Below are 14,151 nucleotides of genomic sequence, written 5' to 3'. Positions count from 1 at the left end.
GTATACGTGTTAGTCTGCTGTGTTTGGTGTTGGTGCGCACGCACTGGTGGGAAAATTGGATTTGTGCTCATATTTGTCTTTTTTGGGGTCGCTTTCTGCTCGTGTGGCTGTCTTTTAATATTCTGAACCAGGAGGGGTTAAACACACTCACCAGGTGCGTCCGACCTCTTCATGCCCCCCGGGGGCGCCCCGCCCGCTCCACCGCCCAGGCCGTTGAACGCAGGGAGGCTGTCGTTGCTGTAGGCTCTCAGGACAGACAGCATGTTCATCTGCTGCTCCAGGTGGGTCTGCTGCTCCGCCTTCAACAGTCCTGGTGGACCTCCGGGGGTTAGGAGGCCCAAGCCCTGCTGCCACTGTTTCTCCAGCGGCAGAGTCTGGTTCTGGGGCGGAGGAACCAGAGAAAGTGGAGTCATGGCGGAGGACGGTGTCGCCATGGCCGCTCCGCTCCTCAGGGGCAGAGAGGAATCATCTTGGAGCTGTTTGGGACTTCCTTCTTCCTCTCTGTCCACGTCCATCTGCCCATCCTCGTCTCTTTCCTCCTCTTCTTCAGCCACTCCTCCCTCCTCCTCGTCTTCGTCAGAGTGGTTTTGCTGCCGTCTCTTGGGTGTGGTCGATGGGGTCTCGTTGGTGCTGCGCACGCCGGTTTTTCCAGCCTCGTCTTCAGATCCAACTTGGTCATCTTCAGCATCTCCACAGGAGCCCCTGTCGCCCATCTGGTCAGGGCCGGCTGAAGAGGCCCCTCCGAAGACCTGGCTGGGCAGGTCCAGACCGTGGTCTGCTTGGGCTATGTACCCCTGAATGCCCTGACTGACTCTTGGGGATCCATCATACAAGCCGCCAAACCTTCTGTAGAATTCACTCTGGAAGGGGTTATATGGCTGCTCCATGTGGTTATTCCAGCCTCCCTGGCCTTTTTCTCCATCTCTGTCTCCATCTCTCTCCGGGGCCACGCCCGAGGCCTTGGTGTTGGAGGAGTGAAGGGTGGAGGTGGTCGGAGAACCCTCTCGGTGAGCGTCCTTGCCTGCGTCGGCGTGCTGCAGAGGGGCTTTGCCCAGGTGGTTGGCCTGGAGGTGCAGAGCCATGAGCTCCAATGAGGAAGTGGAGAAGGAGCAGAAGAGGCATCCGTGCCACGCCACGTTATCGTGAATGGTGACGGAGGTGCCAGGGAGTGATCCGGATGCAGACTCGGGTCGGACCGACACAGACAGATCGAGCGGTTCGTACTGGGACCCGGGTTTGCCCGGCTCCGAGTTTTGTTTGGGTTCAGGCTTCTCCTCTCTGTCCTGCTCCCCGGAGGCGGCCCTCTTGGCTTTGGGCTCGCCGTTGTCATGGTAGCGCTGGGCCTGGAGCTGGGCTGGACTCTGGCTGTCCTTCACATCCTTCTTCATGGAGCTGAGGACAAAGTTGTCCATGAAAGCCTGGAGAGAACCCTGAAAGTGGACTCCGTTTCCCATCATGCTTTGGTAAGCCCGGCTTAGGTCAGAGAAGCTGGCGGCGGCGCCGTCCGCGGAGACTATGGTGGAAGGTCCATCGGCAGTCTTCGTGTTCTCAGCTGAAGAGGCGGAGTCAAAGCGGCGGTCCCCACAGTCACGATCCCGGTTGTGAGAGGACACGATGGGAGCCGATGCCCACTGATGCGGCAGCAGCGGCCCTGCTCTGAAGTCCAGGTTGGGGGGCATGCTTTTGAAAACATTACGGAGGACGTCCGGTCGGGCAAAGATGCCTCCGCCCGTCTTCCCATGATCCTCTTTGTGGTCAGAAGAAGGGGTGTGGCCAGAGGAGGAGCCTGACGTGGTGGAGCCGTTCTGACGTTCGCGGTGGTGGCGCTCCAGGTGGTACTTGAGACTGGCAGACTGGGTGCCGGCGTAGTCACAATGAGGGCAGCGGTAGGGTTTCTCTCCTGAGAGGGCGGGAAAGAAAGAGAGCGAGAGAAACAGTAAAACAGTGAATAATTAACCTGCTTATTACATCGACTGGATATCAAAATCTATTTATTGGAGCAGGGAATGTGGGCCCGAGGGTCATGTAACCTCCCTGAACAAAGAAAATTAGGTCACATGAAGTGACAAAAAAGACATGCATTTCATTAACTACGATAAAGAAGAGGAAGTATTTAATTCCTGAAAAAGGAGATTTTAAAAAGTAGCACAGAATGAAACACAAAGTGATAATGAAGACGATTGTGCATTCAACCAACACTTGCATGTCTTTTCTCTTCCAGTCGTCGGCTCGGCTCCACTTGATGTATGTGTATTGGGACGGGGGTGGGGTGTGGGGGGTGTGGAGTAGGCATCTGAATATGGGTCGATCCAGCTCCGCCAAGTGAGCCATCACTCATATCAACACCATAAAAACATTTCACCATATGGTGCTTTCAGTCCACTACAAGACATAATATTTTCAGCTGACAACAGAAGTGTCTCGATGCGATGTGCGCGGGCCTGCGGCCGGGCTCGCGGCGAGTTCCCGTGCGCGCACGTGCAGCGGGGTCATCGTGCCTCCGTTCTGGCCCGCGCCGTTGCCGATGACGGCGCTGCTTCTCGGACATCGCCCTTTTTTTTGCACTTTGTCAGGAGGAGCATACATCAGGCGTGGCTCAGCGCGCGGCCCCCCGCCACACAATACGGATGCCGCAAAAAACACGAAGCCGGCGACATATGTGAAGCACACGCTGGATGTGGTGAAGCCTCGCGATGAAGAACAATATGATTCAGTACAGATCAAAGCGATTTACACTACAGCAAAAGGGGGGTGAATCTGCTGTGTAACATTTACATATGTTTATTTATGCTGCGCATCCATATTCATGAATATTCCTGATAATGCTATAACACCAACACTATTCTGCCAGAAGTGGATCTTCCATTGGAAAGATGTTGAAATAGAACACATCCTGCGAGCAATTATAATAGGCTTGGAGTCGGAGCCAGATTTGGATTCATTAAACAATGAACAGAGAGGCAAAAACGCTAAGCTCGATTTTCCCCCCTTTTCAATATACACATATAAAAGTTCCCACAGTGGTATTTGTGCACGCACGGCTGGAAAAGAAATAAAAAATGTTTTGCATGCATGTTCTCTATACAGTATATGCCAATAAAATGTTTAGATTATACACATGGAAACCATTTTATAAAGGAAAAAAAGGCATTGTTACGCAAGGCTGGTTTGAATGATTTAAGTCGGGCTGTGTAGTAAATCATGGATATAATTAGCAAATGGCATACTGCTCAAGTAATTTATCATTATTTAGAGGGCACCATTCCAGAAAAAGACTCTGCGATCTGCAGACCTACTGCAGAGTTCTCAAATAAAGGGCCACAAACAGCAACTCAATAGAATATTGATACAGCAGAGAAAAGAATAGGAGGCTATACAAAAGAAAATTGAAGGTGGAAATACTAAAGAGAGCAGAGAGGAGGGAAAAGAGAGCATGCAGAGCTGCAGATAACCCTGACTACAGGCAGAAAGACAGCGATTTGATATCTTTTCTCTTACAGCAGAGTGTCTGTGAAGCATAGAGTATATTTAAAATAAACCATACGAGATGAGCTTTTAACCCAATAAGTGCTTCTCCTGTGAGCTGCCGAACAGAGGCTCGGCGCTGATTTAATAAGGAAACGTCCCTGATGCAAATGATCATTCTCGATTCCTCTAACTGGACAAAATGATATTCTAGGAGCCAAATTAGACAGAAATTAGACTGATCAGATTTTTTTCTCCCTTTCCTTATAAGAGGTTGTTAATGTTCACGTGGGGGGGAAATAAAGATGAATGTGCATATCTAAGATGAGAATGAAAAGCAGAGGCAGTTGCGTGTTTGACACCGTCCTCTGATGTTTACGGACGAAGGCAAACTGAAATGAATGCCGATGCCCTGCGAGAGCGCTCGCTTTGTGCCCGTTTTTCCATTAAAGCTGAGCATTTTTAAATATCTGGAGCAAGTGAGACAGACGACATGTCTGCGTGTGTGTGTGTCTGTTTGCCATTTGGAATGTGTGAGAACACATGTTTATGCATGCATGTCAGCCTGAGCCTCTGTGTGTGTGTGTGTCTTAGAGGGCCATTTGGACTGGCTAAGACATCTGCTCCATCATACGTCAGGGGCCTGGTGTGACATCTGGGGAATATACTGTATCCTGCCTTGCAACATTACACACAATTTACTGCTAAAGGTCATTATGTACCCGTTAATCCACTTTTAATTGATATCAGCGCAAACAGCACAACCTCCCAGCCACATGACAGATCGCTGCCGCCACAAAACCAGGAAATTGCAGGAGTTAAAAATAGAACGGTAAACTTTTCGCTGCTGTCTGTCTGCTCTTTGTTGAGCCGCTGTGGACACGCTGACCTTGACGGAGGTGAACGATAAGAAGCAGACCCTTCACTCGACACAACCTCTGCGCTTATAAATCCTCCTCCTCTTCCTGAGGTCCTCCACAGCGTGTTTGCACTTCATGTTGCTGCACGGATTTCATCTGGCTTCGTGTGAATTATGACAGCACCATAGAAACAAGTAAAGATAAATACCCCAGCCCTGTACAGAGGGGCAATTAAAATGGTTTAATAGATATGACATACTGGAAGATGAATTTCCATTTGGCTTCGAGGATGGAAATAAATGTAAAAACCAGCGGTTGAGATGTTTGAGGGACTGAAAAACACACGGAGCTGTTTTAAATATATCTGATGGTTATACAGCGGGTCAGATATGAAGTGGCAGCACAGACCGTCACTTTAGTAACTCCAGAAATCCCAGAGAGAGCACAAACAGCATCACTGGGTAAAAAAACAGAAACTGAACTGGTAATTTTTTTGCCAGTATATTCTCTGTTTTTAGACCAAAGTTCCCGTAAAGATGGAAGATTATTCAATGTGTGGTTAAAAAATACAGCAAAATAAGAATTTTTCACAGGAAATTACGTTTGTTTTTGTTTTTTTAATGGTATATTTTACAATATTTTTACTGATTTTTTTTGTGTCAACCAGACACATAATTCAAAAAAGATGAAATTACTGAAACTGTGTAATTACAAAACAAACCGCAGTTTTCGTCAAATCTGAGGAGCACAAAGTACATTCGTGGTAAACATTGATAAGGTTTAGTCGGCTAACACGATCAGAATAATAAAAAAAGATTTAAACTTGAAAACTATTCACACATACGTGCTTTAAAAAGGATCTGGCTGTTTTCCATAAACTGCAGCTTTGTTGTTGTTTGCTTTTTCAAATATTTCTTAATGCAGTGCGTTAACTGTGGAGCTAAACACTGAGGTTTACCACATCAGTGCAGTCCACACCTCTGAAAACACACGTGGTTAAAAACAAATATCTGTGCTGTTTTCCATAAACACAGAAAACATTTTAGAAATCTGAACAAAAATACTGCAGGTCTTGTTACCAAAGAAATAATTTTATATTTCTAACATCTCGACAGTTTACCTGAACCGTATTAGATTAATTAGAAAGAAGATTCATATGTGACACAAATAGTGGCTAAGCCTCAAAGGAAGCTGTTTTGTGTTTATATTTAAACATTATCACAGCTCTCATTTTTCATAAACCACTGATGAAATATGATGCAACAGAACCAGTTTGAACTGGGTTAAAGACCTCCCTCCGACTTTCAAATGTGAACGTTTTTTTCTTTTAACTTTTATTCATGTGAGAGCATACTGTGTTGGAAAATGATCGTTACTCTGGCTGCGGTAATCAGGGTTAAAGTTAGTCTTGTCAGGGTAATCAGGCTAACGGTTACAGTGGCCAGTGGTATTCAGAGTTATAGTGTACCTGATACATGAGGGTGTCGGGGCTATAGTAGTTTACATGGTGGTATCAGGTTTAGTTAGTTAGTGGGCACGGTGGTAATCAGGGTTGTAGTTAGTGTACATAACCCTGATACATGGGGGTAATCAGGGTTGTAGTTAGGGTGGAACGCGAGAACCAGTGTTGACTGGAAATGGCTGGAGCTTCCAAAGCTCACACTGGCCAGTGCTCAGGTGTTTGCACCACCCATGTCACATCACAAGGTTGGGTTACTGGGAAAACAGTTCTTCCTGTGTGCTCGTTGCTAACAGTTGTTCGGCAGCTGCGTGTACGGATTTAAACCCTTAGAAAATGAACTCTTATTGGATGACGTAGTTATTTAATTAATGATTTCACTCTTCTTTTATTTGATTTTTATTTATATCTCATGTAATTTTATTTTACAGTTCCAATGTACAGCACTTTGTGTCAGCTGTGGTTGTTTTAAAGTGCTTTATAAATAAAGTTGATGATGATGATGATGACGAACAGGAAATACAGTTTTATAAATGCTTATTCTGTGATGAAAGGTGCAGACCCAAACATCACGATGTTACCAGAGAAAGGGTAAAGAGGCTCACTGGGATAGGATACGACCTCAAACAGACGACATGGTCAGTATTACAGAAATGTTTCACACGTTGGGCTAAATTCTAAAATTTGCGGCAGGAAATTCCAAAACTGTCCCACTCCTCTTTAATTCCCCCTTCAAGAAGAGCCGTTGCTGTGAAGTTCCTGCTCGACAGAGGCAGGAAATGCAGCGACAAAAGAAAATGTATGAGAGATAGAAGGAAGAGGAAGACGAGGGCTCAGGGGAACGAGAGGAATGGAGACGGAGATCACAGGTCCCTCCTGATTCATCCTGATTACAAGGTTAGGTTAAGGTTAAGTGACACAGGCGAGTCCTGTCTCTCCTCCTCCTCCCTCTGCTCATTTATAGGTGAGCCGGGACTCTTATTGGTTATGTGGCCCTGCCTGAAGTTATGTGTGGCTATTGTCAAGAGCGAGGACCTTTTTATTTTTTACACACAGCTGCTTACTGCTAAATAGTGCCTTGTCCAGAAGGGGACAATCTGGGCCTCTAATTGCTGTCACTGAAGCCTAGATTCATTATGTGACTTTCCCATTAAAATGTGAGCATTAATTTGTATAATGAAATATCACCCTCTGCAGTGTGTTCATTAGCTCTGGCCCCACACTGTAGTGCCACAGCCGCACAATGTTAGCTACCTAGAAAACTGTGGTTAATTTTGATAATGGATATTTTCCCACTCACTGTTCAAGAGGAAATTAATACTGTAACATTAGCTCTTTAACTTTTGGAGAAATTTAAATTCACTTCATTCCTTTCAAGCTGGTGTTAGTCGCTCATTAATCTCTGCGTTGCGTCGCATAATGCTGCCTCGACCAGGCTCGGTAAGCAACTCCATTGTGTCACTCACATTACATTAGACGGAGGAGAGCTCGCCTGTCAGCTGTGAATCTGCCCGCATTGTCACCAGAGCGCAGAGAGGATCTTTAGCCGCTGTAAAAGTCATCTCGTGGATGTAATCAGGATGTCACAGCGGAGCTGGTACGATTAGGTTATAGGAGTGATTTAAAGGCCACATGTTGGGGATGCATCTAGCTCTTTTTCTCCCCGCGTTGCGTCTAAGCTCGACGGGCACGCGTCCAAGGATACATTCCACCCAAAAAAGACAACATCCCCGCTAACCCTTCTCACATTTGTCCCCAGGTGGAGGCTCCAAGCGAGGCCTTTAATTTTACTGTCTGTTTGAGATACGAAAGGACGAAAATAAAACGTACTGTGGATTCAGTCAGACCGGCCGAGGGCTCTGCTTCCTCTGCGATAAAATACGGGCCTCACGGGGATCATTACTACTCTACTCAAAGCAGACATAACTCAGGTCTCTCAGCAGCAGGTAACACAGAAGCAGCAGCAAGTGGAGGGGAGGTTGGCCTCGAGGTGACCTGGTTGTGTTTAGAGACCTTAAAGCGTCGCAGTCCGACCACCCGTAAAAAGTCAGTAAAGGCATGGAAGTCGTGATATTTTCAGAGCTACTGCAGTCTGACAGTAAAAGCATTCGATCAGATATCTGCTCAGTTCACGCAGTAAGTCAGAGGACTGTATAAGAGTCTGATGCATCGTCAGGTCTGAAAAGTGAGTCTGAAGCTTGCATTCTCTCTGCTGTCCAGCAGGGGGCGACTCCCATGAAGTCTGATTGGATAGAAGCCTGTGAGAAAAAGCACATCCTGTGTCCTCAGTGAACTCGCCGGTTTCAGGTCTGACCCAATAAAGCAGGACGCTCGTGTTTGGTCCGTCACGCAGGATGCAGGGGAGGATGGCGTGTGACTGACGTGGAGTTATTACCGTGTTCTGGGGACCCAAGTGAGCTTAAGGGTTAATGCTGTAATGCTGAATTAGCAGAACAACATGGCATAAAGCAGCTTTGTTCCGGCAGCATCAGTCACAGGAACAACTCGCAGTTTTTCATAGGAGGTCTTTATTACTACGATCGATCTCGCTCTTCTTTATGTGGGATTATGCTTGCGTGGATAGCCAAAGTGGTCCAGAGAGGACTCTCGTTTGGAAGACCTCGGGTGAATAATAACGCTGAGCTGTCCACAGTGTTTGGAAGCTGAGGAGCTGAGAGGCAGGAAACACCTGAGAAACTTTAGCCAGGTGTCCTTGTGGTAAGGTGTCCTCTGCACAGTCTGAATGTGACTTTAACCTGGATAGTCAGTGGGGCGTTCGTACCTCGCAGAGGGTTAGCGCCCTGGCTCCTGTCCACGGTCCACATCATTACTCTGACCGAAAACAACCGGGGGGACGGCGCCGCTCCGAGGGTTAGCACACCCGCCCGAAACATAAAGCTAAATCTATTCGACACACGGTCTCACGAACATCCCTGCGAACGGTGGACAGGCCGGCTTTGTTTTGCCTCGAAAGTTATTGAGAGTTAGAGAGTGTGAAATTGCCCTCTGAGTGATGTCATTGGAGGACACTGAACCCTTGTTGTGTTAATTAGAGCTCAATGAAATGATGAGCAGGAAAAAAAGTGGAATAACAATGGCCTTAAGCCTAAATGAGGGACACTGAGAGGAAGTGCACGCTCGCCAGCAGTTTCCTTAATTTGGATTTATGTGAGTCTGAAGGAAACGTGCTCAAATCCAGCAGCTGATAACACGGAGCCTCTGGGATTAGATCCCACGGACAGAGACAGATTAGGACCGAGGCAGGCCTGCTAGACCTGACACTGCTGAACTGGGATGACTGGGTTTGTGACGGCCTGTACTCTGTTCCTTTCTTTCTTTGTCTTCTTCCCGCATCGATGTTCAAACTGATAGATTATCGATGGATCTGCGTCCTCTCCATCACAGAGGGAGACTGACTCCAGCGAGCCGATATTCACAAACCAATATGTCAGCCTGAGCCCAGAAGAAATGTCAGAACAAGCGCTGAAGTAAATTTTGCATGAAGTCCAATAAATGTTTCATAGCTGCAGAGACGCAGAGCAGGCGGGGGGTGTGCGGGTGGGTGGAGGGTGGAGGCACTGACCTGTGTGTATCCGCAGGTGGACCTTCAGGTGATGGGAGGTGCGGAAGGACTTGCCGCAGTAAGGGCAGTCCTTGGAGGATGAGCCCAGGGAGCGCTCTCGATGCTGGGGCAGAGGCGGCTGGATGCTCCCCGCTGTCTTCACCAAGTCCTCGCCAACATCTGGAGCACACACACACACACACACACACGAGGAGGGGAAGACAAATGGAAGGCGTGTTGAGTGCCAGCCCTGCACACATCACATCATAACACAACACATTCTTCCTCTTTGTCCCTCGTTTCCTGCGCTCGGTGTGCGAACGCCACACAAAGTCAAACGCATCAAACGAGTTCACGGACCGCGCTGTTTTCCTCCTGACAGAACGCTGACAGTTCATAAGCTTTCTTCAGAAACACCCCCCCATAACCTCCTCCTGTTTTTCTTTTTTTATCCTGGCTGCTGTCGTCGCTCGCGTTAAGCTAATGCTGGAGTGCAGTGAGAATTAACAATGCAAACTGAGACAGAAGAAAAGAGGGAGAGGGCCGCGTTTGGCTTCGTCAGCATCGCAGGATATCCTCGCATCTCTTGCTGCGACCCGATTTTGACAGGTAGCTGTCAGAGATATGATAGGGTGATAACAGTTTTGACCCCGCCCTCCGCCACTTCCTCCGCACGCCAAAAAAACGATGATGCACAGTTTAGTGCAACAGCAGTCTGTTATCAACGCGATCACCCCCCGAACGCAAATCTAAAGATGAGTGACGACAACCTGGGAATGTGTTGACAGCAGCATAATCTGAGGTGAGGGTGTCGGCGTCACGCTGCACACGCCGGCCTCGCCGCGCTGATTTGCCGTGTTTAAAGGCCGGGAGAAGAAACGCATCAGAGAAAAATATACAACAGATACTTGATAAATATCTGGAAGCTGTAAAATTAAAAATATCCTTTCTGGTTCTGCACAATTTGGTGGACGTCGCCGTGCGGGAGGTTCAACGCGAGATCTCACAGCAAAACGCCCAAATTCATTTCCTGCTTTTGTTCTGGAGCTTTTTTTATGTTTTCTTTAATTACGGGACGGCTGCAGGACTCATTCATCTGATCTCTGCGGGCTTCCATCACACTTTAGAACTTAAATATGCTCAGTATTTAAATACACACTCAAACAATCAGCAGCATTACATTCGTTCAAATGTCTTCTTTAAAACATCTCATGAATCCCTGCACGTGCTCAAAATAAGGACACTGGCCTAAATTCATTTATTGTGTTTCACAATAATAAAAATGAAAGAAATAAAAAACTAAAATGAGAAAAATATCTCCACTCATTAACAAATATAGTGCAGTTCATTTAATTTTTATATAGTTTATGTGCAAAACAGCATTTGATGTTTTCTTTGTGCTCTCATGGTGACGGCAAAGCTCTGACTAACAGTCAAAGAGCTTCCTGCGGTGCCTCAGAGAGGGATCTGACTCTGGCCTCACGAACAACCACGCAGGTGGAACTTCATCCACACACACGCCCTCAGGCTCTGACGATCTTCAGCAGGACACACAGTGAATTAACCTGAAACTGAGACAGCTGTGAACCGTTGGGACGTCTGTTGCGCTCGCACCAGCAGATCTGGTCTCTGTAACAGCCCGGAAAGACGTCCGCGGACGTCCTCCGGCAGCTTTGCCTCATGAATCCGCTCGTCAAAGCTCGAACCCGACGTTTCACAGGACGCGGCGGATCATGCCGGGTCCGGTGGCGCCTTTGTGTACGGGCAGGCTAACATGGCCTAGACCAACGCTGAACTGTTCGCCATTCAGCAGAAAGTAAGTGTTATTTATTTTCTGTGCCGCACACGATTGGGCGTGTGTGCGGGGGAAGGCGGGGGGGCAGAAAGAAAGAGGAAGAATCAAACCCACGGAGGCACCCACGGGAGCACAATGAGGAGCAGTCGCTAACAGGAGCCTAATCTTTTCTTTTCTGCGGCTCCCCCCCCCCTCCTCCTCCTCTGTCGGGGAGTCAAATAAGGTTTACAGAATGGAAAGACCCAAGTCAGCAAGTCCTCTTCCACACTGACACTAAACACACGAGTCCATCCAGCCTCGCCGCTATCAGGCTGAAGCCTATTTATCACAGCAGGAAGTGAAAGGCGACCTAAATGTAAGTCTGTGAGGGACAATACGCCGTCATCGCCGCTCTGCACGGCGGGACGGTTTCATTCAGCGTACAGTAAGAGGAGAGGGGGGCAGGGCGAGGGCCGAGAGGCAGATGTTTAACTTCTGCAGCACCGACGAGTCCAATCGAATCTGTGGAGAACTAAAAGAACATCTGCAGGAAATTTACAGCATTGAGCGGAATTATTTCAGGCACCACTTTGTTTGTTTCGTGGAAATTATTTCATTTCCACACAGAAAAACTCCCCGAAAAGTCGACATCTACTCAAATACAACAGAGGATGACTATAAATATATGTTTTTGTATTTTATTTAATGCTCCCTGCTGAGTCAGCTTTCACACACACAGGATTTAATGCTTCCTGCGCTCACACGTGAGAGGAATGAGGCGCCACGATCGTTCAGACTTTCAGATGGAGATGGAAAATAATCGTTCTGTTCAGTTTGAGCTTTTACTTTTCACGTCCTGAATTCCAACGCACGACAAGACGGTTTATAAAAGCCTCACATGTCAGAGTTTCGATGGGTTAGACGTGCACGTTTCGGGGACGTGTTCACGAATCGCACCAACCGCCGCCTCCGGGCGCTCGCACGTGTGTGTAATCTTTCACCGATTTATGGACTCCTGGATTCGAAGGCTCGGATGTGTTTCAGCAAAATTTCAGCTCAGAGTGGAAAAACATGAAAGCGACGCCTCGTCCTGCTCCGCTGAACCCGCCCGACCTCAGGAAAAAAAAAAACGTGAAGCGCTGGAGAAAAAGTCGCCGTCTGCACGACCGTGCTTTAGCTTCATCTTCGCTTTCGTTTGCTGCTCTTATTTTTATGTACAAAAATGTGCACATGTTAAAGTTGCAACGCCTCTTTTTATATGTAAGATTTATCAGACTGGCACATATGTTAAAAAATAATTTCTCAGTCATAATTAAAGCACCACATGAAAAAAGCCAGACAGCTTATTTTAGCGTAACAGCAGCGCGATAAGGAGCCGTCACAGCTTTAGGCTTCAGGGTTCAAACCTCAGATTTCAGTTTCCAACAACAACCAAAAGTGTTTTTGGTATATGAAGTTTGCACAGCGCTCCTTATATGACAGACATGTGTATCATGTATATGTTCAGACTTATAACACGTGGGAGCAGAAGCCCCGAGGTGACTCGATCTGAGAGGGAACGACCCAACAGGGAAGCAGCTTTATGATGTCACAGCAGCCCGGCGGCAGCTGCTGAAGCCAAACCCTCCTGTTCCTGCGCCTGACGCAGCAGAGGTGCAGTAGGTGTGACATCAGCCTGACGAGCTGGCCTCTGGCCTGCACACGTCCACTTTTCTCCCTTTAATGGAGGAAAAATCTTCAGTTTGTCCACATGGACACAGACACTTCATCGCCCTGAGGCAAAAAACAATCCCCGCCCCCCCGCTCGAGTTATCAAGGCTTCTTTTACGGAGGGGGAGGGGAGGGGGCCGGGGTTTGTCTTCTGTCTGTTGAGCTGGGACGTGAAATCTGTTCCTATGGTTTCGTGATTTCAGGTGGAATTATAATTTTCTCCATCAGCTGCACCCTCCCTGTTACGTGTGCCATCCTGGAAAGAGGAAATAATTATATAAACCCCCCCCAGCACTCGGTCTGCACCATACTGTAGCCGTACTCATAAACATATTTTGAGTGGTCTACTGTACAGATCCCTTTTTGGCAAAGACTCCCGGCATCGTGTAGCAGACACTGGCCCACCTGCCCACCCCAGATGGGGCTAAAATTAAAAAATCCAAAACACAGATTAGAAGCAGGAAAAACACCAGACCCCACACACACACTCAGCGCACACACACACACACTCAGCGCACACACACACACACTCAGCGCACACACACTTAGTGCACACACACACACACACACACACACACACACTCAGCGCACACACACTCAGCGCACACACACACACACACACACACACACACTCAGCGCACACACACTTAGTGCGCACACACACACACACACACACACACACACACTCAGCGCACACACACACACACACACACACACTCAGCGCACACACACACACACACACACACACACACACACACACACACTCAGCGCACACACACACACACACACACTCAGCGCACACACACACACACACACACACACACACACACACACACTCAGCGCACACACACACACACTCAGCGCACACACACACACACACACACACACTCAGCGCACACACACACACACACACACACACACACACACACTCAGCGCACACACACACACACACACACACACTCAGCACACACACACACACACACACACACACACACACTCAGCGCACACACACACACACACACACACACACACACACACTCAGCGCACACACACACACACACACACACACACACACACACACACTTAGTGCGCACACACACACACACACACACACACACACACACACACACACACACTCAGCGCACACACACACACACTCAGCGCGCACACACACACACACTCAGCGCACACACACACACACTCAGCGCGCACACACACACACTCAGCACACACACACACACACACACACACTCAGCACACACACACACACACACACACACTCAGCACACACACACACACACACACTCAGCACACACACACA

General features: G+C 48.0%; 1 protein-coding gene across 3 annotated transcripts in view; it reads right to left on the bottom strand.

The window, feature by feature from the left end:
* znf536 (zinc finger protein 536) overlaps positions 1-14,151 on the bottom strand; it is a 202,873-nt gene that overhangs the window by 61,853 nt on the left and 126,869 nt on the right. For all 3 annotated transcript variants that reach the window (XM_080885953.1, XM_080885952.1, XM_080885954.1), the window contains 2 exons: positions 9,368-9,526; positions 152-1,900 (listed from right to left, as the gene is read on the bottom strand). In XM_080885953.1, the coding sequence (XP_080742079.1) occupies positions 152-1,900; positions 9,368-9,526 (1,908 nt within the window). The remainder of the gene's footprint in view (positions 1-151; positions 1,901-9,367; positions 9,527-14,151) is intronic.

Source organism: Rhamphochromis sp. 'chilingali' (assembly GCF_963969265.1).
Source record: "Rhamphochromis sp. 'chilingali' genome assembly, chromosome: 6".
In the NCBI taxonomy this organism is placed as follows: Eukaryota; Metazoa; Chordata; class Actinopteri; order Cichliformes; family Cichlidae; genus Rhamphochromis; species Rhamphochromis sp. 'chilingali'.
The sequence above is the reverse complement of the archived record's forward strand: the minus strand, read 5'-3'. Positions and strand labels throughout refer to the sequence as shown.